The sequence below is a fragment of the Amblyomma americanum genome, chromosome 7, assembly GCF_052857255.1.
Source record: "Amblyomma americanum isolate KBUSLIRL-KWMA chromosome 7, ASM5285725v1, whole genome shotgun sequence".
Lineage (NCBI taxonomy): Eukaryota > Metazoa > Arthropoda > Arachnida > Ixodida > Ixodidae > Amblyomma > Amblyomma americanum.
Genome location: NC_135503.1, coordinates 27772682 through 27795272, shown reverse-complemented (window position 1 = coordinate 27795272; position 22591 = coordinate 27772682). Strand labels below are relative to the sequence as shown.

The 22591-nt window shown below is 46.6% G+C and overlaps 1 protein-coding gene and 1 pseudogene across 1 annotated transcript in view; one reads left to right on the top strand and one right to left on the bottom strand.

Annotated features, from left to right (window-relative positions):
- LOC144098738 (ubiquitin-like modifier-activating enzyme 1) overlaps nucleotides 1-22591 on the bottom strand; it is a 58682-nt gene that overhangs the window by 8900 nt on the left and 27191 nt on the right. Inside the window, 6 exon segments of the mRNA XM_077631578.1 lie at nucleotides 1103-1188; nucleotides 8773-8919; nucleotides 10346-10394; nucleotides 10511-10575; nucleotides 11754-11950; nucleotides 19860-20025. Of these exon segments, the coding sequence (XP_077487704.1) occupies nucleotides 1103-1188; nucleotides 8773-8919; nucleotides 10346-10394; nucleotides 10511-10575; nucleotides 11754-11950; nucleotides 19860-20025 (710 nt within the window).
- Nucleotides 13419-14622, top strand: LOC144096797 (uncharacterized; annotated as a pseudogene).

Genomic DNA, 22591 nt, shown 5'->3' with positions numbered 1-22591 from the left:
ACCTTGTCTGAAATGTATGGTTCCAATTGCCATGTCATTCAAGTTGTGCCTCTACAATATGCAAAACCTCAAAAAGGTTACCGTATAAACGCATGTGAGGGCCGCGCCTCTGTATGGGCTAAACTCTGCTTTCCCCAAAGGAAACATTAGGAGCTTCCAGGTGCCACCCACAGATGGCACACGAGGTCACAGCTCATCATCACCATCGTCAACTTTGTCGCTGTGAGCTCCCACTATCCATATTAGCATTGGTATCGCCAGCTCCAGCGTTTTGTCACTTTTGTGCACGGTGCTTTTGAAGCTGTCAAAGGCACAGGAGTTGTGGCAGCGTGTTAGTTCACCGTAGTTGTGGCTTTTGCGTGCTGCCGCCGAGCTCTGCAGTTTTAGCACAATGGGCAAGCACTTTAATAGCTGCACAGCTGGGAGTTGGCTGTCGAACACGGCAAGCGAGCGGCGGGCAGGAAATTGAACATGGCCGAGAAGTGCGTCCGACAATGGTGCAACCAAAAGGATGCATTGAGGAACACAAGCTACAAAAAGCGCGCTTTCTGAGGCAAGCCGTGCAAGTTTCCCAAACTGGAAGAACTGCTCTGCTAAGCAATGGAAGCGTGGAACAACGACATTGCACTGACAGCGGCCACGATGCGCACCTCCTAGTGGGATGAGCATGCAACAGAGCACAGCACCAGCTCGGTCTCTGTGTACTCCGTGAGTGCGGACTGAACGTAGAATAAATGTTGCCCATTCCCTGATTGGTGCGTTTTTACTTCAAACATTTTTTCCTCACATCACATGTATAAGACCCACACTGAAAATTGGGCCTCAAATCTGCGAAAAAAAGTGCGGCCCTTACACTCGTTTCTCCGGTACTTACCATGAATGCACTTTTGAACATTTCTGCACATGTTTGCACAAGGAGATGTCAAGCCTAAAACTCATTCACAGCACATTAAAGGAGAAAGAGAAGTAAGCCATAATATAACCATAATAAATTACAAGTAAACGACAATAGTCCGCATTTCATGCCCCAACACTAGCAGTTGGTGCGGCTAATATTCTGCACACACACACACACAAAAAAAGAAAAACGCCAGTGAGAAGCATGGTCCATACCTCCTTTGGATCAAACTCAATGGGACTGGGACAGCGCTTGGGGCCAGACCAGAAAAGAGCACCAGAGCTTGTCGTCTGGATAGAAAACAAAAGATAGGAGTGTCTACACATCCATGCACATTCCGACTACTTATGGAAAGCAAACAAATCTCGAGCAACAAGACAACAGCACTTCAGCATCCCCCTCTCAAGAAGCCCCTCAATGCTTCATGAATGGCAACACCTTGGCAGGCTGCCACAGGCACATATACAGTAAAATCTCGTTACTACGAACATCAGATTAACGAAATTTTCAGATTTACGAATTTTTTTTAAATCCCCGCCAAAATGCCTATACTTTCAATGTAAAAAACTTTCAGTACTACGAATTTCAAATTACCGAATATTTCAGAATAACGTATGTAATTTAATCTCGCATTCGTCGCAAGACGCTTCGTTATTACGAAGTTCAGTACCAAATCCCTGAAGCTGACGCCTGTCATCATCATCCTAAGCATCAGCTATGCGCTGGAGAACACGTTGCAACGGATACAGCCCCAGCGGTATCGCCATCACGCGAGTGTCTCGTTGAATGAATAAAGGCTAGGCGGCGCAAGCTGCCGCCCGATACAAAGGGTAAGGCCATTATCATCCATCCAGCATGTGGTCACATACTGCGCAGTAGTCTTAAGCCTATGCAGCGCAGTGTCACCACGTCGACAGCGAACGTTAGGATCTGCAAAGTAATCGGCGCTGTGATTGTGTTGTGCATTAGCCTTGCTGACAATGAGTTCTCCTGGCCCCCGCGTTAAAAAGAAGTGACGCCAGTTTTCGCTTAAAGAAAAAGTGGACATTCTGTCGCAGCTGCTGGAAAAAAGCAAGCGGACTTGTGCAGGGAGCTTGACATTACATCGTCAACAATGGCAACGATGCTCAAAGATCGGGACAAGATCATAAAACTACATCGAGAGTCGCAGCTGGCTCCCTCAAGAAAACGTCTGCGGCTGGGCAACTACCGTGGACAGCGACTTTCGAATTATGTGGATAGCGACAGCACGGCGGCTACATCCGCGGAGCTCACCATCAAAGACACTGTGAATCAAGTGCGTGAGCAAAAAGAATGTAGTAGCGACGAAGACTATGCCGACACTGGATCAGCGCACGAAGAGGAAGAGATTGTTTCCGGCTCGTATGTCCTAGTCTTTCTAGAGAAGACCCGATCATTTCTCGGGCGCTGCAAAGATGTCCCCGATGACGTGCACAGGAAGGTCGAGGATGTGGAGGCGTTCGTTCTGCAGTGCTTGTAGTCTACTTGCCAGAAGAAGAAGAAGAGACTTCTTCAAGCAATAAATTGTAGTTGAACTGTGCCCAGCGTTATCGTTTATTATTTACTTACCAACACGTAAATCTGCTGCAAAGGTACGTAATTTTAGTTCTTGTGATGCATTACTGACATGAAAATAATGGTTTTCCAGTACGATATTTCAAAATTAGTTATTTATGAGGAAGTCTCAGCGTTTACAAGTCCGCTGCCTCAAGTGAAACAGGGGAATCCACCAATGTAGCCTACTGCTAATTGTCAGTGCTACAGTGAAGTGTCGCTGTGGCTCGTTGTCAGCAATATCATCAGGTGCTGCCACGGCACACGCGGCACTAACGGAAAACTGCGCAGTAGTGAAGGCTTGTTGGGTGGGAATACTGCAGCCATGTATTAGTCCTCCACACCATTCACTCAGGCCCTCTTCTACAACTTCCCTCTCCAACACTTCTGTCAAGGGCACACAATGTCTTTGTGCTCTGCATTGATAGACTCTGTTCGCAGGAGTGAAAACAAGCTTCTGAATATGTAGAAGCATTAAAGCCATTCTCTGAAGCCACTGTTACCGCCAGTACGGAAACATATCCATCACTTTCTGTTCAAATACTCTACATTTTTAGAATATTGCATTATCTCGTGAACTTTACTGGTACAACTGGATTTCACACAGCCCTGGAGTGTTTTGTCAAATCAAGGTTCTCCCCCGCATGCGGAGGACAAGAAGGCATGCTTGACCACGTTTTTGGACCCATGCTTCAAATTCAGTATATTCAGAGCCAAGACACAAATAGATGATGTGGCTAACAGATTTAGTGCTCCAACAGCTGTCCATATGTGCTCCTGTAGAAGGAACTGACCCAGAAGCTAAAAAGCAAAGGCCAGAGCTGTACAAACAGCCTCTAAGAGGAAGCCTGGTTAATAAACATTAATATCTTATGCAGAAGATGTGTATTTATAAATGAGCATTTTAGGATTACTGAGGCAAAGGATTTATTTTGAGAATTTTCCTAAGGAAACAGCGGTTTTAAAGTTAGCATTATTGCACAATGTCTGCACTTATCTTTCTAGCACAAAAATAATTGTAATAACTGATGTGCCAAAAATGTAGTTTTGAGAAATCTGGGAAAAACGTTTTGGGCATATTTTTGTGGCACCAAGGGTAACTAGAAATCACTGAAGTGAGTTCTGTCTGGTTTCTGATGTGGAAGCCCCATTTGACATACTTACGCTTGCAACAAGGAAATGACCGGCGAACAGGTGGCATGCTCTGGAGGCTGGAACCCGAGATGAGTGACATTGTACTGCGACCTACCCAAAGTTGCAGCGTGCGACTGCATCTCACAACAGTGCCGAGACCGCAGTCAGCCCCTAACAAGCTCATCTTGCACCTCAAAGCATTCAGAAGCAAGTCTATTTCGTCATGGTTTCCGATTCTGCACGTTGCGGGGCACCATTTCGAGACCGCCGCTGGTGCCGCGCCATCAGATTTACTGGGAAGCTCGATCTGCTCTGCCGTGCTGACTGTCAACGAAAGCTGCTTAGGTATCACTTCATCTGCACAGTCACGATTACGCTGGCTGTACACAGCAAGAACTGCCCTGCTCACTCCTCGCTGTCACGCTAAGCACCGCCGGTGACGGCGTTATTGGGCCATCGCGAAATGTCGGCGCTTCATCGCTGATTGTAGATAACGGGATGCGACGATGCAGCGTACCCAATGCGCTTCAGATCTCTACCTTTTGCTCCCTCAAGATATGTGTTCACCCCTCGCTGCTGGGCTAAGCACCGCTGGTTACAGCGTTAACGGCCATCGTGGATTGTTGTCGCTGATTGTAGGCACCAGGATGTGACAGTGCAGCGTGCCTAGCACGCTTCGGATCTTTACCTTTTGCTGCCTTTTAGTGCTTTTAGGCCTGCGCGAATTGAATTATGTCGCACTTAGTGCCCAATGGACCTCACTTCGTCGTGGTAGTGGCACGACGCGCCCAACTCAAAATGGCGCGGGGCTGCAAGCGGTCGACACTGCCAGCCAACCAAAAGTCACCATTTTGGTCATGTGATTTGGAGAAACAATAGCAGGACACGTTGTGCACAATTTTGTTCCTTTGTTTTCTGCTTCCACGGCTCGCTCATGGTTGCCAACTGGAATATGGGAATAGTCTGAATTGCGACCTTTTCAAACGAAACCAAAATGGTGCCGGCGGAGCATATATTACTTGAACTGCAGGCGATCAAAGTTCAGTGCGATCAGCCCTCAATTTAAAGGGCCGAACGCATGGATTCATGTCTTTCGCAACACTGTAACACATGAATTAGATGGTATTCTTCAACGAAATTCATAGGTAGCTGCCCAATGACCTCAGGACAGTGAAAATTAAAATATCAAAAATCCGATTTTTTAGACGAATTTTTGGCCACAAAGAGCAGTGTCCCTTAAACAAGTCAATCGGATGGACTGGCTTGGGTACATGTTTATCGTTGCAACTCAAGATAGTAGGACTCTTTTTTGCCACACAGGTTTCTTTAAAGAGTGTGCAATTGCACTGAAAATGGGAAAGCTACAGCAGCTCTCCCAGTTTAGACGATGCCGCCCATGGTGCAGATGGAAAAGAGGGGAGTGCAATCACAGGCGCTCACTTCCGTGCTTGCGACACGTGGCGATGGCCTGCAGCTGCGTCGCACTGTCTGGTATCACGGAAGGGATGACTCTGGGTTCATATACAATCACTTGCAAGGTGAACATGAGGAGCGCCAAAGTTCACTATTTTTAAACGGGCTCTGTAACGTTGCAGCACACCTGAAAGCGTACCACATCATGAATGTTGCCCAGTAAGAATTTTTTAAATGCGTTTAGTAGAAGCTAAGTTATCTGTAGCCAAATTTGAATTTCAGTGTGTTTGCGCCTGTCCCTCTTCTCTCACCACTTTTTGACGCTGGAAGGTTAGTGCTCCTCCGCTGGCCCTGCCTGCGGAGGCGGAATTTCCAGACCTGCTGGAGCTACGCGACTTTATTGGCCGCGGTCATTGTAGCTGCCTGTCGTCTGAAAACTAACCAACAGCCACCTCTCACCTTGTATACGTGGTGCAAGCGACGGAAGAGGGTGCAAGCATGAAAAAGTGGCCGGGAAGGACTCGCCAACTTTTGCGTGTGATTGGGGGTTCTCTGCTGTGTGTGCGTAGAGGTGTATTACTTGCCTTACGTGTTCAAGACAACACAATGCAGTGCAGTGACTGAGCAAGCTGATGTGCTCTCCTCGGAAGGTGTTTAAGAGCCCCTTTAACTCTTTCCCTACCGCGCCCATAGAGCATCGTTAGCCCGCTAACGATGAATGCACGCGCCGATTTCGGACTGCTCCGCGTTGTTTACGGGCACGCTGCGCCATCTGTCTTGTAGTTTAACGACTAGAGTTTCGTTTTCAATGAGCTTTCTTTTTTTACCACGAGGTGGCTATTTTTTGACAAGCTTCGAAAACGGGGCAGCGTCTGCTGTCGGAAGCGAGAATGGATGCCCCCGCAAGCACGTCGCGCGGTCCAAAACCCCGCAAGTCTCGCGACTCTGCTTTGTCTGAGGTTGATGTTATCGATGACACAAGTAGCAGTGAGTCTGAAGATGCTGCATTTTCGTCAGAATTTAGTTCAGACAGCGACGACGATGCAAACCGACCTGGAACATCGGCACCTTCGCTCCGGTTAGTTTCGGTTTTCTTTGTGTGGCCCGTTTTGCGTGTCTCTGCATTTCCTCCGGATGTTTTATTTCTGTTGTCTATGCAATTTATCTAATTCTCAGGGTGTCCACGTCATTTGGGCAAGATTCTTTGCCTCCTGCGCAGCAGAGAGTGACATTCTGCCCAAGAAGAGAACCAGGTATACACTTTGGATTGACGCTCCGCAGCGGCCCTCGTCAACTGCTCCGGGCTATTGATGTTTTCCGCCTGTTTTTTACCACGGAAGTCATTGCAAAGATATGTGAAAACACAAACAAATACGCCTGGTTGATGATACTAGAGAAGCCAACCTACAGTGAAGCGGATGGGTCGTGGAAAGAGGTCACGCCAGCTGAGATGACAACGTTCATCAGTCTTCTCTTGTACATGGGGATTGTTGAATTACCGTGGCTCCATCTTTATTGGAACACAACAAGAATGTTTTCTGGAATGGTTCCACCACAGGTCATGCCCCGAAAGCGTTTCTGTGCTCTCTTAGGAATGCTGCACGTGTCCGACCCTGATTTAGAAATTACATCAAAATTAGACCGAGTTTCGTGGCTGCTGCAGCACGTCAATGAACGTTCGGCCAGTTTTTTCCAACCGCACCGCGAACTTTCTGTTGATGAAAGGATGGTAAAGTCGAAAGGCCGCTCCGGAATTCGGCAGTACATTCGAGACAAGGTAGTCAAGTGGGGCTACAAATTGTGGGTTCTCGCAGACCCACGAACGGGATACACCATACAGTTCATAGTTTACACAGGCAAGCGAGAAAAGCCAAGTGCCCATGGCTTAGCGTATGATGTTGTAACCCGCCTGTGCGATCACTATTTGGACCAGGGCTATTGTGTATATATGGATAATTTCTACACATCAACCAAACTATTTCGGAGCTTGCTTGAAAGGAGGACATTGGCTTGTGGCACAACCCGGAAAGACCGCCACGGATTTCCAAAGGAACTAAAAGAAACGAGCTGGGAAAAAAAGGCGAAGCGAGGTGATGTGCGCTGGCTCCGGGACAAAGACGTTCTCTACCTTCAGTGGAAAGATCGACGCGTCGTCCACATGATGTCAACTGCGCACACAGCAAACAAACATGTCCTCGCCAAAAGAAGGGAAAAAAAAGACGGCAAATGGCAGCAGATTTCAATAAAGAAACCACAGCTTATTGACGCCTACAACGCGGGCATGCTCGGTGTTGATAAATCCGACCAGTTGATTGCATCCTATAATGTTCTTCAAAAGTGCGTGCGGTGGTGGAAGACTATTTTTTCACTGCATTGACATTGCTTGTGTAAATAGTTTTATAATTTTTCAAGAACAAAGGCGGATGCATCCCGAGGTTGCAGAGCTTGCCAGAATCGCCCGGTATGATCAGCTAGCATTCAGAATAGAACTAGTGAAGCAACTCCTCGAACTTGAAGATGTACCAAGAGTTCGGGCTTCACCACCAGCTCAAGGCATTCAGCACCAGCCAGAAAAAATGGAAACGTACAGAAACTGCAAGAAATGCTACAACGAGACCAAAATCCAGCAGAAAACAAGAGTGTTCTGCAAAACTTGCAACGTTCCTTTGTGCTTTACGACCAGGAACTGCTTTGCCGCATGGCACGCCCAACTGTAGGGCTTCGAGTTATTCTTTTCTAACTAGAATAATTTTTCACTTAGAACTTCAATTTTTTTACTGATGGTTGCCAATATAATGGCAACTAATTTGTATATTTTGAAAAAATTTTAGCATTTTTTTTCTTTCCGGTACAAGTGTATCTTTACGAGTTTTGGTGAATTTTTTTCAAAATTTTCATGTTTGGCAAAATAAATTTTGTGTTGCAACAGAGAACTCGTTAAAAATTATGTGCCTAAGAAGAGCATTCATTCACCTTTCTTTTAGTGTATTGTGCAGAATTTTAGGTCCCATAGGTTTTGCAAAAAAAAACAACTGCTGAGACCCCCTAAAAAGGGTCATTTTACCCATGGTAGGGAAAGAGTTAAAGGCCCGTTTTTAGCAGCAAAGTGACCTTTGAAGTTCCCAGATTTTTCAGACTTCACGGTTATTCAGACCATTTTCCAGGTCTCACCGAGTCAAAAATCGGTCGGCAGCTGTATTCTGGCTACATGGGGACCCCAAAATCATGGGTCCAAATTTTCAGTTAGCGACTAGTTTTGAAACCGTGCTGGTGAATGTTCCAAAAGCCGGGTGCGAGATGGATGCAGACATGACTGCAATCCCCCCACATATTGATTGGAAGGGTTATTTACCCACCAGTACTAGTGTGTGCCCCACTAAAGAAAAGGAGCACGCACTACATCCCAGGTGGGCATCTAAAACTGCAGATGCCAAAGGTAACCCACAAGACAACCGCATGGAAAGGAGGAAACAAATACACTAAGCCACAGCAACTTTGTTGCTCACAGGTATTTCTAAAGAAGGCCCTAACACACTAAAACAACTCAATCATTTGCCATTATTTGCCCACTTAAGTAATTAGCACAAAACACGCATGTGACATCAACCGAGCAGTAATTCGATCAATGCTGGCCCCTACCTAGCTACTGAGCCAGAAGGGCAACAGGCAAACCAACGAACAGTGGCTGCCTTCTACATGGCAGGCACTTTCTTGCAGTGTGCACACAGACAAAATAAGGAAGCCAGCCTCACCTGGTCCTCGGGAAAGTTGTACAGCAGCTGCCGGATCTGGTTGTTGTACTGGTCCTGGAAGCGCAGCCTGGCCCATGCCACACAGTCCGCAAACGATGTTGGCCGCTCGTCCACTAGCATCTGCTTAACACCTTCAAGCACCTCCAGCTGAGCGGCAACAGAGAAACACCACTTCACTCAACGTAAATGCCTTGCAGCAAACGCTTTGTCTTTGCTATTCACAGCTCCCAAAGCCACCGATTTCAATCGTGTAAATAGCATCGAACCACAACTTTCGACTGCACCTCCCACCTTGCTAAATGGTGGTTTTGGATCAGAAGTGTTAAAATGTAGCCTACTGTAAAAACCGGAATATAGGTTGAACTTTTTCAAAAGACCATGGCGAAAAGTAGACCCCCGCTTATATACCGGTCATTGGCGGAAAAAACTACGGAAGTCTTGCAACAATGGGTGGCTGAAGTCAACCGCCTCCATCGCCATCAGCAGCAGCGCGGCGACGTTGTGGCACCTCCATTTTGTGCTTCCATTAGTGCAAAGCTATTTTGGTCAAAGGCTACTTTTTCACATTTTGTTTCAAAACGAGCGGAACCCGATGGCAATTCACCGTCGCCTTCAAGAAAAACGTGACTGGGTACGCGGAAGCTCACGGCGACCTGGCGGCACAGCACAAATTTGGGGTATCTGAAAAGAGCATTCGGTACTGGCGGAGGCAGAAGTTTCGTATTACAATATGCAGCAACCAAAAGAAAAGATCACTCTGTGGGCGGACCGCAGCGTATCCAGAATTGGAAGGTTACAGAGTCCGTCCGGGAGCTGCGTGCAGTATCGCTGCCTGTGACTGCCGAATGCATCCGTGTGAAAGCGGTAGAGATCACGGCACGGAGCGGCAAAAGAAGCGACAGTAAGCGCATGTGTACACATGCGCGTACCTACTTTGTTTTTGCCGCCCTGTGCAGTGATAAGGTGCTGACAAACACGCGAGTCAATGGGCGCGCGATACTGTTAAAAAATTGGCCGGTTGTACATATAGCAGCATTTAAATGAGAATAAATACTGTCACCATTGCGAAACCTGTTGTCGCATTTGTTTCAAGGCAAGGGCGACTTTCGGTACTTTTTCCACCGAAAAAGATTTTTTTTTTTTCATTTTTAGAATTGGTTAGTTGGGGGGGGGGGGATCGACCTATATTCTGGTCTGACCTATAGTCCGGTTTTTACGGTAAATCGTGACACACCCACAAGAGACCATGAGCTATTTGCACACAATTTTGAGCAAAAAAGAGTCGGTTGTGACAAGGGGATCTGAACTGCCTTCCCACATCCAAAAATGCAATGCTTATCCACTGTATTACAGCACCCATGAATGGCCTTGCATTTAGTGTTATTTTTGTTCTCATGACATGCCTCCTCCTGTTGCAGGGTGGCATTTCAAGAAAAATAGTTCTGTTGGTGATGCAGAACCACACTCAAACTGCTCTCAGGCAGCAAGTTCAGTTAAAACGCCACATTGCAAGGCACCACAGACAGTGAGTGACCAGCAGAGGGTAACCAATTCTGGGAAAAATGCAGCTTACCGGTTGGTTGCCAGGAAGTTTCAAGGTTTTCTCCATGAACCTTGGGTCTCTGGAAGTACAACAGACGCTGTTACTGCTGTCATGCCCATTAGCTTTGCATCCGGCAACAGAAACCCAACAGACCTCGCATGCACACATGCGGAAGTTGTTCATAATCACACTTACTTTAGGTACTGGACAGCGTTTTCAGCACACTGCTTGAATAGGCCTTCAAACTCGTCACGTGCCCACTGAAAAGAAATATTTCATTGTTTTAACACAATGAGGAATAACAATGAGAAGGAACTTGCGCAAAACCTTGAACACACACCTACCAGTAACCACGCCATTTTACTCGATGCACTGCAACACCTTACACCCACACTCAAAGACAGTGGCATCAAGAACCTTGCTCAAGTGTATGCACTACTTTCACATTCGAACACACTTATGCCGACCACATGCAACTGCATGGTGTTCGTAATATTTACAACTTGTCGGATTTCAACTATGCTGGGGAATGTACCAAATTGGCGGATGGGACAGACACAGACATGACTGCAGTCCATCCCAATGGAGACTGGAAGAATTGTTTACCCACCAACTTCAAGTGCGTGCCCCACTAAAGAAAAGGAGCACACACTTCCAGTCCTGAAGTGGGCTTTAGAATAGTGGGTACTGCAACCCACAAGTAACCCATGTGGCAACCACATGGAAAAAAAGGAAACAAGTACACTAAACCAGAGCAACCCTGCTACTGAAAAGCCTTGGCAATTTATGATCAAGCACCTGTCTCATGTGGGCTTGAGTCTACTATTTTACATGTATTAAAAAGTTCTGGCTGTCATGCTTCCCCATGGAACATTTCATGCAACAGTCAACGTGCAAATGATCACCCCATAGGAGTGCCCTAATGTTTTACTCATTCAGACATTACCACAGCAGCAGTTCACACTATCTGAAAGCATTGAGAAGCAGGATAATACAGATTTACAGGTACATAAAATGACAAACGCCTGCGTTCACAATGCAGAAAAGCAAGTACGAAGAAGTAAAAGCCAGGCTCCTCCTTGCTCTTGCCAATAAGTTTACAAGCAATTCTATACAACCAACTGTGCCCATGTAAACAAGGCAAGGTTAGACCTACCATGTTACACTGAACTATCAGGTATGTGGCTGCAGGACTACTTAATATACATATCTACGAGGGACGCCGCATTGAAGGGCTCCGGAAATTTCGACCACCTGGGGTTCTTTAACGCGCACTGACATCGCACAGTACACGGGCCTCTAGAATTTCGCGTCCATCGAAATTTTACCACAGTGGCCGGGACTGAACCCACGTCTTTCGGGTCAGCAGCCGAGCGTCATAACCACTGAGCCACCGCTGCGGCCGTGTCTACATGTAGGGCAGCCTCAGTGCACGTACCTGCAGGGTGTGCTCGATGGCGTTCGGGAAGTTCTTGAGTGTGCAGATAGGGATGGACTTCTCAGGAGGGTCCTGGGAGGATGAGTAGGACTCGGTCAGATGCGGAATCACCACCTGGACATTCCCCTTGGTGCCCAGTGTGCCCGACTCAAGAAGGGGCTTGCGGTAGTAGACACACCGACGGTCCATGTAGATTCCTGCAGGAAAAGCACAACGCTCCCAGCATCCAAGGCAGCTCAAAACACACCAACCAAGAGAACACGTACAGCTCCTTCCCAAGGCACTTTGTAGTCTAGGCTTGACATGCAGTTAGGCCGTCAAAGGTTTTCGTCCCTCTGTGAAAGCCCACCGCAACAACAGTACCAAGCTGTACCTTTCTCCAAGAGAGGTGAGTAAATATGTAGCTGTACCTCACTTCGTAATTTCCTTGCATTAAGCCTTAACTATTCCATATCTCAGACATACCCTGATCGGTTTACTTGCCATTTATATAAAGGTTGAATCTGGTAACGGCACGTGGTGTACTTACAACACAGCCTATGACAATTATATCTAGTTCCCCACTCACTGCTTTACATCTCATTCTACAGGAGTAGAATGAAATATTCAAAATACATGTATTTTTGCATGCTGATTCCAAATATGTGTTTCAATATTATGTACAATAAGTTCTTGTGCACTAACATAACAATTTTATGTAACTTTTTGCTGAGTGCTTTCAATAAATTTTGCTGCAAGAAAGTTGCTAGAACACATGCCATTGGCTTGTCTTGACATCAAGCTATGCAATAAGGGCAAAATTATTATCCTGTATCATAGAAGCTGAGTTACAGGGTTTTGTATTTGCCACTTCACAAACGGGACGAGAAGAAAAACTAGTACAGTGGAGACCACTTATAGCGTAACCGGTTATAACGTGGGTTTTTCCGACCATTGGTATTCCTGCCATAGAATTCAATGTATAGGCAGACCGCTTAATATGTAGGCACGAAAACCAGAATGATGGTTAAAGCGTGGTTTTTGGTAGGCGAAGGGTGCTGCCCACGGCAGAGAGACCGTGGGACGTGCGCGACGAAAAGAGAGGGAGAAGGAGCAGGCAGCCCTGGCGGCCTCGAAGTACCCGAAGGAAGGGCAGGCGTGTACGTCATGCTGGCAGTGTCCAATGAGGGCGTGCGCTGAACAGAGTGCGGGGTATCAGTAGCGCAGCTGTCATTTTTATTTTAGTTTGCAGCTGTTTCTTTGTTGCGTTCAGTGCGTGCTTGTTGTGCTCTCTTTTTCTGCTACTATAGTGTCAGCGTCTTCAAGCGACGTGAAAAAGCGAAAAGCATTGTCGCTTGAAACGAAGGAATGCGTTATCAAGGACATTCAGAGGAGGCTGAAGAAGGCAGCGGTGGCCGCAAAGTATGGCATATCGGACACAACCGCGCCGACAAGCTTCAAAAATAGGGACAAAGGTGCGGCAGCAACTGCAGCAAAATTCTAGTTCACTGTCGCAGAAGAGAATTCGTGTGTCAAAGTATGAGGACACGGACACAGCGCTCTGCAGATGGTTTCGAGAAATTAGGGCTCAGAGCATATCAGTAAGTGGTCCGATGCTCAAACAAAAAGAGTTCTTTTAGGCCACGAAACCCCTTAATGGGCGGATACAGGGTTTTAAAGACCACCATGGCAGCAGCTGCAAAGCTGTATGCAATGAAAGCGGAGAGGTGAAGGACGAGACCATTGCAGTCTGGCTCCGCTTAAATTTAGAAATGATTCTCTCCACGTACACGGACAGACATTTATAATGCCGACGAAGCAGGCTTATTTTATAACCTGCTGCCCAACTGCACTCTAGCGCTCAAAGGCAAACCCTGCTCGAGCCGCAAGGGTTCAAAGGAGCTTACAACAGTGTTGTTTTGCGCAAATATATATGGATGGCACCAATTAGCGTCGCCTGCTCGTCACTGGCAAATCGACGAGGCCGCGTTGTTTCAAAAAGCGTGAGTACCTGGCAGTGACGTACAAAGCAAACAGAACAGCATGGATGATGCAAGAGCTTTTTATGAGCTGGTTTTGCAAGTTTGATGAGGATACGGTGGCAGAGAAGCGACAGGTTGTGCTCATTCTTGACAACTGCATAGCTCATAACGTCCAGCCCCGGTTGAATGCAGTCAACTTGAATGTTTTGCCAGCCAACACTACTGCCAAAAGTCAGCCCCTTGACCAGGGCGTCATCGCTACTGTGAAGGCACTGTACAAGAAACGCATTTGTGAAAGTTCTGCTGCAGCAGCAGCAGCACCTCAAGGTGCATTTAAGGGGTGCAATCGACATGGTTGTTGCTTCGTGGTGGCAGGTGAAAGCCGAAACAGTAAGCAAGTGCATTCGGAACGCTGGCTTCATACGTAATGCCGAAGTTCTTGAAGCCGATGAGCGGAGCGACGTCGTTGATGAGGCAGTCAATGCTGATGTGTGCTCTGGCCTCGGTGAGGGAGACTTCGTTTCCGCAACAGACATTTTTAAAGAATATGTTAATGCTGATGAAAATGAGCTGGCTGCCTGCGAGGAAGCGAGCACGGATGATGCGATTGTCGCAGTGGTGCGCAGTTGCGTGGAGCTTGCGACCTAAGATGAATCGAGTGGGGAGGACGATGTCGACCCAATGCCAGATGTGCAGTGCAAGGACGAGTTCGAATACCTGAGCAAAGTGAAAATTTACTGCACAAAAAACAGTTCGAGCGACAAAGCGCTTCAGTGTGTCTTGTTGAGGACGAAATCGTTCGAACTGCACTGAAGAAACACTGCCAGACGAAAATCACCGCATTTTTCCGCTCGTAACGCACTTGCAATGCCAACTTTCTTGGTGGTGGGTTGCAATTCTTGTGTGTGTGTGTGAAATGTGCAAAAAATTGTGTTTAAAGTGTGGGGTTGGTAACGAACCCGTGCCGAAGTGTTAACCGAGTGGCAGTTCGCCAGCATTCGCCGCGCGCCTGCGCTCACGCTCCGAAGGAAGTGTTTATTACACAAGAAGTTGCATGACATAACACTGCACTGATCCCCAGACCTCAGTACAACCCATAGCCCAGCCGCCGCACACGAAAGCGGGCCCGCGGAGCCCCGAACGCAAAGCAAAGACTACATACGTGCGTGACGGCACAACCAAGGGCGATAGCATGCCGCACGGCCAACCAATGGGTTAGAACACACGCGACTACACAAGGGAGGATGAGGAATGCGCGGAGCCCATCTTGACTACGCAGGTCGCACATCGATGGTCCACCGCGCGTCGTCGCCAGCAGTGGCCGGCAATAAAGGTGAACCAGCCAAATCAAGCCCTCCCGAACCTGGAGCACATGAGCGCCGCACAGGCGGGCGACAGGACTCTGGAGGCTCGGACCTGGACTCAAGCGTACATACTATGTGCGCTAGGTTACACCACCCGCGCTCTTGGTCCCCCGGCAAAGGATGGGGCACCCAGGAGGCGAAATCTATGCACCTTTCTGCTGCCCGAGTCGGTGGCGATCTCCCCGTTCATTTTCCTCTCGGACCTCTCGCCGTAACACCGAACCTCCACTGTCCCTCGGAGTGACCCAATGGGGACGTGAAGTCGAAGCGGGAAGAACAGAAGGGAGGGTGGTTTACAGCGGTTTTTCAAAAGAGCTTCCCTTGGAAAGGAGGACAACCATCGCGGCTGTCTGCATTCTGCTCGCCGACACCCCCCGGGGGTCTCTCTAACAAGCAAAACGGCAGCAGCGAGCGTGCAATCCGATCACTCAAGAAGCCCAATCCCCACAAAAGGTAGCTGGCCCATTTCGCATGCCTAAGAGCCTAAAAACACGATGTTTTGGTTATAACACGGTACCGACTATAGTGCAGATTTTCGCAACTCCCACAACTTACGTTATAAGTGGTCTACACTGTGTTCGTGATGATTTCAAAATCCTGTAACTCAGCTTCTACAACAGGCAGGATGATATTTCACCCTTACTGCATAGATTGATGTCAAGAGAAACCAATGGCATGCAATCTAACAAGTTTCCTGCAGCAGAATTTCTTTCAAACTCTCGGCAAAAAGTTGCTTAACATATTGCACAAGTGCAAAAGGACTTGTTGGACATAAACACATGTTCCCTGAATATTTTATAACTGCGACTTCATTAATAAAAATTTATTCCTAAGACCCTTGTCCCCCCTTAAAAAGCAGCTCAAGATTCCTTGCGTGTCTTATCTGGGGTCCATCATAGCAATCTGCAACCATTACTGGCGTTTTCAAAGATAACCATGCACAGGATTCAATGGATGGCCTAAACCTGTTGGCCAACTGCCTTCACACAAATCACACTGGTTGGAAGAAAAACAATCTGCAAATGAAGACTAAAGCCCTCTGCACAAATGTTGCTGCAGTTGTGAACTAGCCACCGAACTGGTCACTGTCGGATCTGAACAGAGACAAGGCAAAGAAAATTGTATTGGAAATGTTTCCAAAGTCAACCCATGAGATAGATGCAGACATGACTGCAATCCTCTCATATGTACAATGGACGAGTTTATTTACCCACTGCCACCAGTGTGTGCCCCACTAAAGAAAAGGAGCACCCACTCACCTGAAGCGGGCATTAGAAAGAATTCACTCGCATAATTTGCATGCTTTTTTTTTTAAATTAGGGACTGAAATAGGGGGTGTGCAAATTACGTGAAGATTTTTGCAAACATGCCCTAAAAAACTGTATAGAGGGGCATAAAATATGCGTGAAAGGCTTTTTTTTTATAGACATGGGTAATAAATTATGGGCGTGTGAATTACGCGAAAAAACACTGTAGTAGCATGCCACTGCCAACCTGGGGCCGATTCCACGAGACTGTTCGCTTCCCCGCCAGCCACCGGCATAAGACATCTTGCGGAGGTGAGACCGTGGTTTTTGTACACGTCACGTGTCAATCAAATGAAAGCAAACCAGTGAGCCGGCCGTCCGTGCAGCCGAGATGCTGACGTTCGCCTCAATGCAAACATGGTAGTTCCTCCTTTTGCCTCCCTGATGTGCATGCTATTGAGTGATCATTATCAGCAGCCGAATGTACGTGAGGATCCCTTTGACATGCCTGATGCTACTTTTAAGCATTATTTCACGCTTTTAAAGGGATTAGTACGCCGGCGGTGTACCGCACTACAGAACCAACTCTAGCCGTGATGATGAGAGATAAATGGCATCTGTGCGCTTCCGTTTTTTGCAACCCTAGCCTTCCGAGTGAACATTAGCAGGAGGACTTCGGGCACTGCTCGGCGTGAGCGTAATGACTGCTGGCTCATACCTGCGATACGTGCAGAATGATGGAGAAAGTGCCGTTGAGAATCTGTGACCCTCCGAGTGTCGCCACGCTTATTTGCCGAATGAAGAATGAATAAGAATACACTCTCACTGAGCTCTGTATCATTGCAAATGCTTCACGCATTAGAGGTTTTCAAGAACTTTCACTGTTCCGCTGCGGTGATAGCAGAGGAGTCCAATCGTTCCACTTATTGGTGGTCTCTTGCCAGAGCTGTGTGTCCTTGGTGAGCTCGAAGCGTTCAAATGAAGCCTTTACCAAGTAACACTGCAACTTTTCACAGAGTCAAAGTCACTTTCTTTGCCAAGTTAACGATAAGATATGGCAGGTCTCCTGCGTTTGCGTGGTTGTAAACTAGCTCCCGTCTTCTTGCAGTAAACTTTACCTGGATCACTTGGGTTAATGTTCATCTCAGGAGTGCATAAAAAAGGGATGCCGCACGCTCTGAGCTAAAACTAGTATTTTGCGCTACTATAAGGATAAGTTTCATGCGTGAGCTGATAAAGGCATATATCAGAAAAAGTAGTAGCGAATTATTGGCTTGTTCTTTGGGGTTTACAGTCCCAAAGCGACTCAGGCTATGAGGGACAACACAGTGGAGGGCTCCGAATAATTTTTGGCCCCTTGAGGTTTTTTAACATGCACTGACATCACAAAATATTCAGTTCAGCAGCTGAACACCACAGCCACTGTGACGGCTTAGTAGCGAATGTGGCAGCCAGCCGTCCGTAGTGGACAGCCAGGTGAGACTCGTGGATGTACGTGAACTATAACGACGCATTACTTTGGGTCTGTTTTCTTTTTTATTAGGTGAAGTGTTAATATTCTGCGATGTTCTTATTAATATTTAGTCCATGCGTGTCTTCGTCCCGCTTCTGTTTACAAGCACTTTTTTTGTGCACTTCATGCCCACCAACTAGTCGAACTTCAATTATACTGCTCCATGAGTTCAACTGGCAGCTCACACTGACGCAGCGAGTTGTGCAGACCCGGATGAGCGCCTTTGCGTGCCGACACTGTCACTGGATCACACAAAAACGACAGCAACAAAAGTTCTGATATACCACAAGCTAGCCCACGCAAGTTAAAAATGAGTGGCGCCCTCCAGAGAGCGCAAAAAAAAAAAAGCTGGCGTGATCGCTGATTGGCTGCGATCTCCCCCTCGTTCTCCCACAAGGTTCACCCCATCCATGTCTACGTAAAAAATGTAGCGGCAAAGCAACCGGTTCCAAAGCGAAGTGTTTCGTGGATTCGGCCCCTGCACAGCAACCACGCGTCATATGTATAGTAGCCGACGGGTAATTCGGACTTCGGTGACGCATCGTCAGTCACCCCATAGAAGCGCATACATATTCACGACGGATATTTCGGAATCGATTTTTCGGACTAATTTCAGTCGCCTGCGGGCCAAAATCGGCTATCATATTGGCTTTTCGCCGGTGCAAAAGGCACCATCTTGGATTGAGGTGGATTTACTCTGCAGTTGGATTAACTTGACATACTTTAGGTACCTCATTTTTGCCAGTAGAGGTCCCTGCGATCCCCGAGACACTTCGAGGAGGCAGTCGGATCATCATCGCCGTCAGCTTGCTTTTGTCGCTAACGTTGCCACGGGCAGTTATCGCTTGTCTCATACGTTGAAAATGGGAAAATTGGTTGTTGTGGGAAGGACATAGCGCAGTAACCGCCTCACATCTCGGCGGACACGTGACAACGCGCATTAAGGGAAGGAATAAAGGAGGGAGTGAAAGAAGACAGAGGTGCGGTAGTGGAGGCCTCCGGAATAATTTCGACCACCTGGGGACCTTTAACGTCCACTGACATCGCACAGCACATGGGCCCCTTTGCGTTTCATCTCCATCGAAAAGCGGCCACCGCGGTCGCGTTGGAACCCGGGAACTTCGGATAAGTAGTCGAGCACCCTAACCACTGAGCCACCGCTGCGGGTCACATATGTTCGTCATTCGCCGTTTCATCACTGATTTCTCCGATCCATCACAAGTTACGTCTGTCTGCCGTTTTGTGATTGCGTCCGGATGTTCCACTGCTTTGAACGAAAAGTGCCTTGTCTTTGCGTGTGTTAGACGAGCGGTGTGGTGCACACTCGGGTTGTGGACAACATGGCCCCGCCTGTGCCGCCGGGTACGTCAAAAGAGGCGTGGGAAGTATCCAGCTAAACGCCGTGACCTTGCTGTCTAGCATGTACAGTGAAAGCACAACCTTGGCGCAAATCGTCGCCAGCAAGAGGAATTTGCCGCGAGGTAAAATCAGTGACATTTTAAAGCCGATTTCATTTTTTGTACTTCACGGATTTTTCAGACTGTTCGATCATTCGGACCATTTTCCGGGTCCCTTCGAGTCCGAAATATCTGTCGGCGACTGTATGTATAAAAGCGGGTGAGGCTATGATACATCACTCTAAAATGTCAGTCATTTTGGAGTCCACAAATTCATTTGCTCCTAGAAGTAACCTAAGTGTCTCATAGGATGGCTTAGAAATGCCTCTTCCTATAGCACCCTGCATGCAACAGTAAAATATTTTCCATGAACAATTCTTTGCATACCTAACATGTAGGACTCTTGTGGCAGGAAACTCATGCTACGGCCAAGCCACCCTTGCCGTACGCAGCTACTTAAAAACAAAACAGTAAATTTGACAATCTATCACTGTTTCTGATTATATAGTCATTTAGAGTAAAATACACACTTAAACAAAAAAAAAAGCATGCGACATCATTTGAGCGTAATAAAAGAGAAAAGAGAAAGACGAGAAGCAAAAGTGAGTTAAGGGTTCCACTCACGTGTGTCGACATTGTCCAGGGCATTGGCCACACCATCCAGGGAGTCAAAGAAGTCATCTGTATAAACATGCTCCGTGTCTGGACCCACTCTGTTCTCGTGTGCTACGATCTTGACGCTCGGGTTCATCTTCTTCACAGCATCTGCAGCTGTGCCAGACTTCATACGCTGTGCAAAGAATCAATGTAGAAAAATCTCAGTAACAAGTCTGGCAGGTGCCATGGCTATGTGAACAGCATATTCCATCAATGCAATGAACTTTCCTGAACTTGTACAAAACTGGAAAGTTTAAGAAAGTACAGTGTTCCCACCGGCTGCCATTGGAGTATTTAATCAACATGACTGCTGCACATTAAAGGGACACTGAGGACAAATTGAAGCAGGGCAGTATTGACAGACTACAGCATTCTAACAACAAAGAGACCACTCATTGTATACAGCCCTTTTACAAGCTAGAAATGCTATAAAATGATAGTGATTATGAGCCTAGAAGGTTCTAGTACCAGAATGATTTTGTCTAATTTGCAAGAAATAAATTGAGACCAAGTTATGAAAATTCTTTCCTTGTTTTCTCAAAGGTGTTTCTTTTTCTACTATAACATGTACTGTTGCCCACATCATCTCTTGATGTAGTGGGATTTGAACAATTTTTGTGGACACAAAAGCTTATACATTCTTCTATGTAACAAGATAAAAAACCCACGTGGTTTCATTTCATCAATTTAAATTAGGACTTTAACGAAAAGTAAGGCCTTATTTTTAAGCATATCAGCAATGTCTAACTATAAAACCCCGGTGCTGTTAACATTACATTAAGCTGACTGTATGGTTGCAATACAGTGTTACTGCACAACACAGCGAGAAATTTTTGCCACTCTGATAAAGGAAATTGCAAATACTTGGGCGCAATCAGCCATCCATGAGGAATAAAAAAAATTACAGATCTGTTATTAGGATGCCAAAATACACAACACAAGAAATTTAATCTCTGCAAGTGAAAAATAAAAACACCAGGGTCTTCCCTTAATGGGGGGCAGCTGGTCTTAGAAAAAAATTTAATGAAGTCACAATAGCGAAATCTTCAAGAAACATTTTTGCATGCCGATTCCAAATAGGTAATTGAATATTATGTAAAACAAGCCCTTGTGCACTTATATAATTTTATGCAACTTTTTGCTAAGAGCTTTGGTGCAAGAAAGATGCTAGAACATATGCCATTGGCTTGTCTTGACATCAAGCTATGCAATAAAAGCAAAATTATTATCCTGCCTATCATAGAAGCTGAGTTACAGGGTATTGAAGTTTCCACTTCACAAACGGGGAGAAAAACTTGTATTCGTGATGATTTCAAAATTCTATAACTCGCCTTCTACAGCAGGCAGGATGATAATTTTACCCTTATATTGCATAGCTTGATGTCAAGCGAAACCAATGGCATGCAATCTAGCAAGTTCCCTGCAGCAGAATTTCTTTCAAACTCTCGACGCAGTACAGAGATACCTGCCCCTGGTGCAGGCCACACCCCCACTCTACGACATCACATGAGAATGTAAACGCAACAAAACATTCCACCAACACAATAACCCGAGTGCGGAGCAACGGGAGAGTCGGCTCACCAGCTGCGAGCTCATGGCCCAAAGGGCTTTAGTGCAGCACGCAAGTGAGGTAGCTAGGCTCAGTGGAGCCCTGGAATAGGGGCCCAACCTTGTTGGACATAAAATTAAATTATTTGAAATCACCATGCAAAAACATGTTCCCTGAATATTTCATCATTGCAACTTCACTAATAAAATTTACTTACTACCAAAGGAATGTTTGATACAGTGACATTCTCCAATTATTTTTAACAACCTTATTTTTTTCCTACACAGAATGATATAGCTACGCTTACACAATGCACTCATTATTATGGTGTCAAATTAGTGACGACGGATTGGTTTATGAGGTTTAACATACTAAAGAGACTCGGGCTGTGAGGGACGGCGTAGTGGAGGGCTCCGGATAATCTGGACCACCTGGGGTTCTTTAACATGCACATACATAGCACAGTACACAAGCCTGCAGCATTTTGCCCCAGCAAAATGCAAAGGGAAAGAAAAAAAATGACGCGCCGATCACGCCACTGTTGCGGAACGGCACGCGAGCCAATCTGCGACCCGTAAACGGTCTTCGGAAATCTGGCCAGGGCAGTCGTTTTGCATGAGCGACGGCATTTTGAGATATCACGAATTGCGCACAAAGAAAACACATTCAAAACAAGCCCAAGATGGCGGCAATCGGCCGGCTGCAGTCTGTGGCGTGTGCGGGAAGTTCGAACAAATTTCGCCTTTTTGGGGGCATTTCGTGGCTGTCGTGGTATATTGAAAGCATATTTTATCGCATTTCCCAGCAAAATTTAGCGTTAATTTGAGAATAGGTGCTCGAAGGGTCAAACGTTCTGAAAATGAGTTTTGCTCAAAATCGATTTTTTGACCATCTTTTACTGCTCTAAGAACTGCATCTCCCCTTAAATAAATTGGTACGCAAAATAGTGGCTAATAAGCAGTCTTCATGGACGTGCGACTCCTAGCAGTGGTTCACTCAGGAGAGAATCGTGCGGTTGAGAGATTTGCTACAGCAGTGGACGCTGTAGGTCTGTTTATAATCTGAGGATGCCGGCTCTTAGTGCCTTGATATTATGAATTATAACTCATCGGTATCATTGGGTTCTTCGCCGGCGTTAAGACAGCTGGTG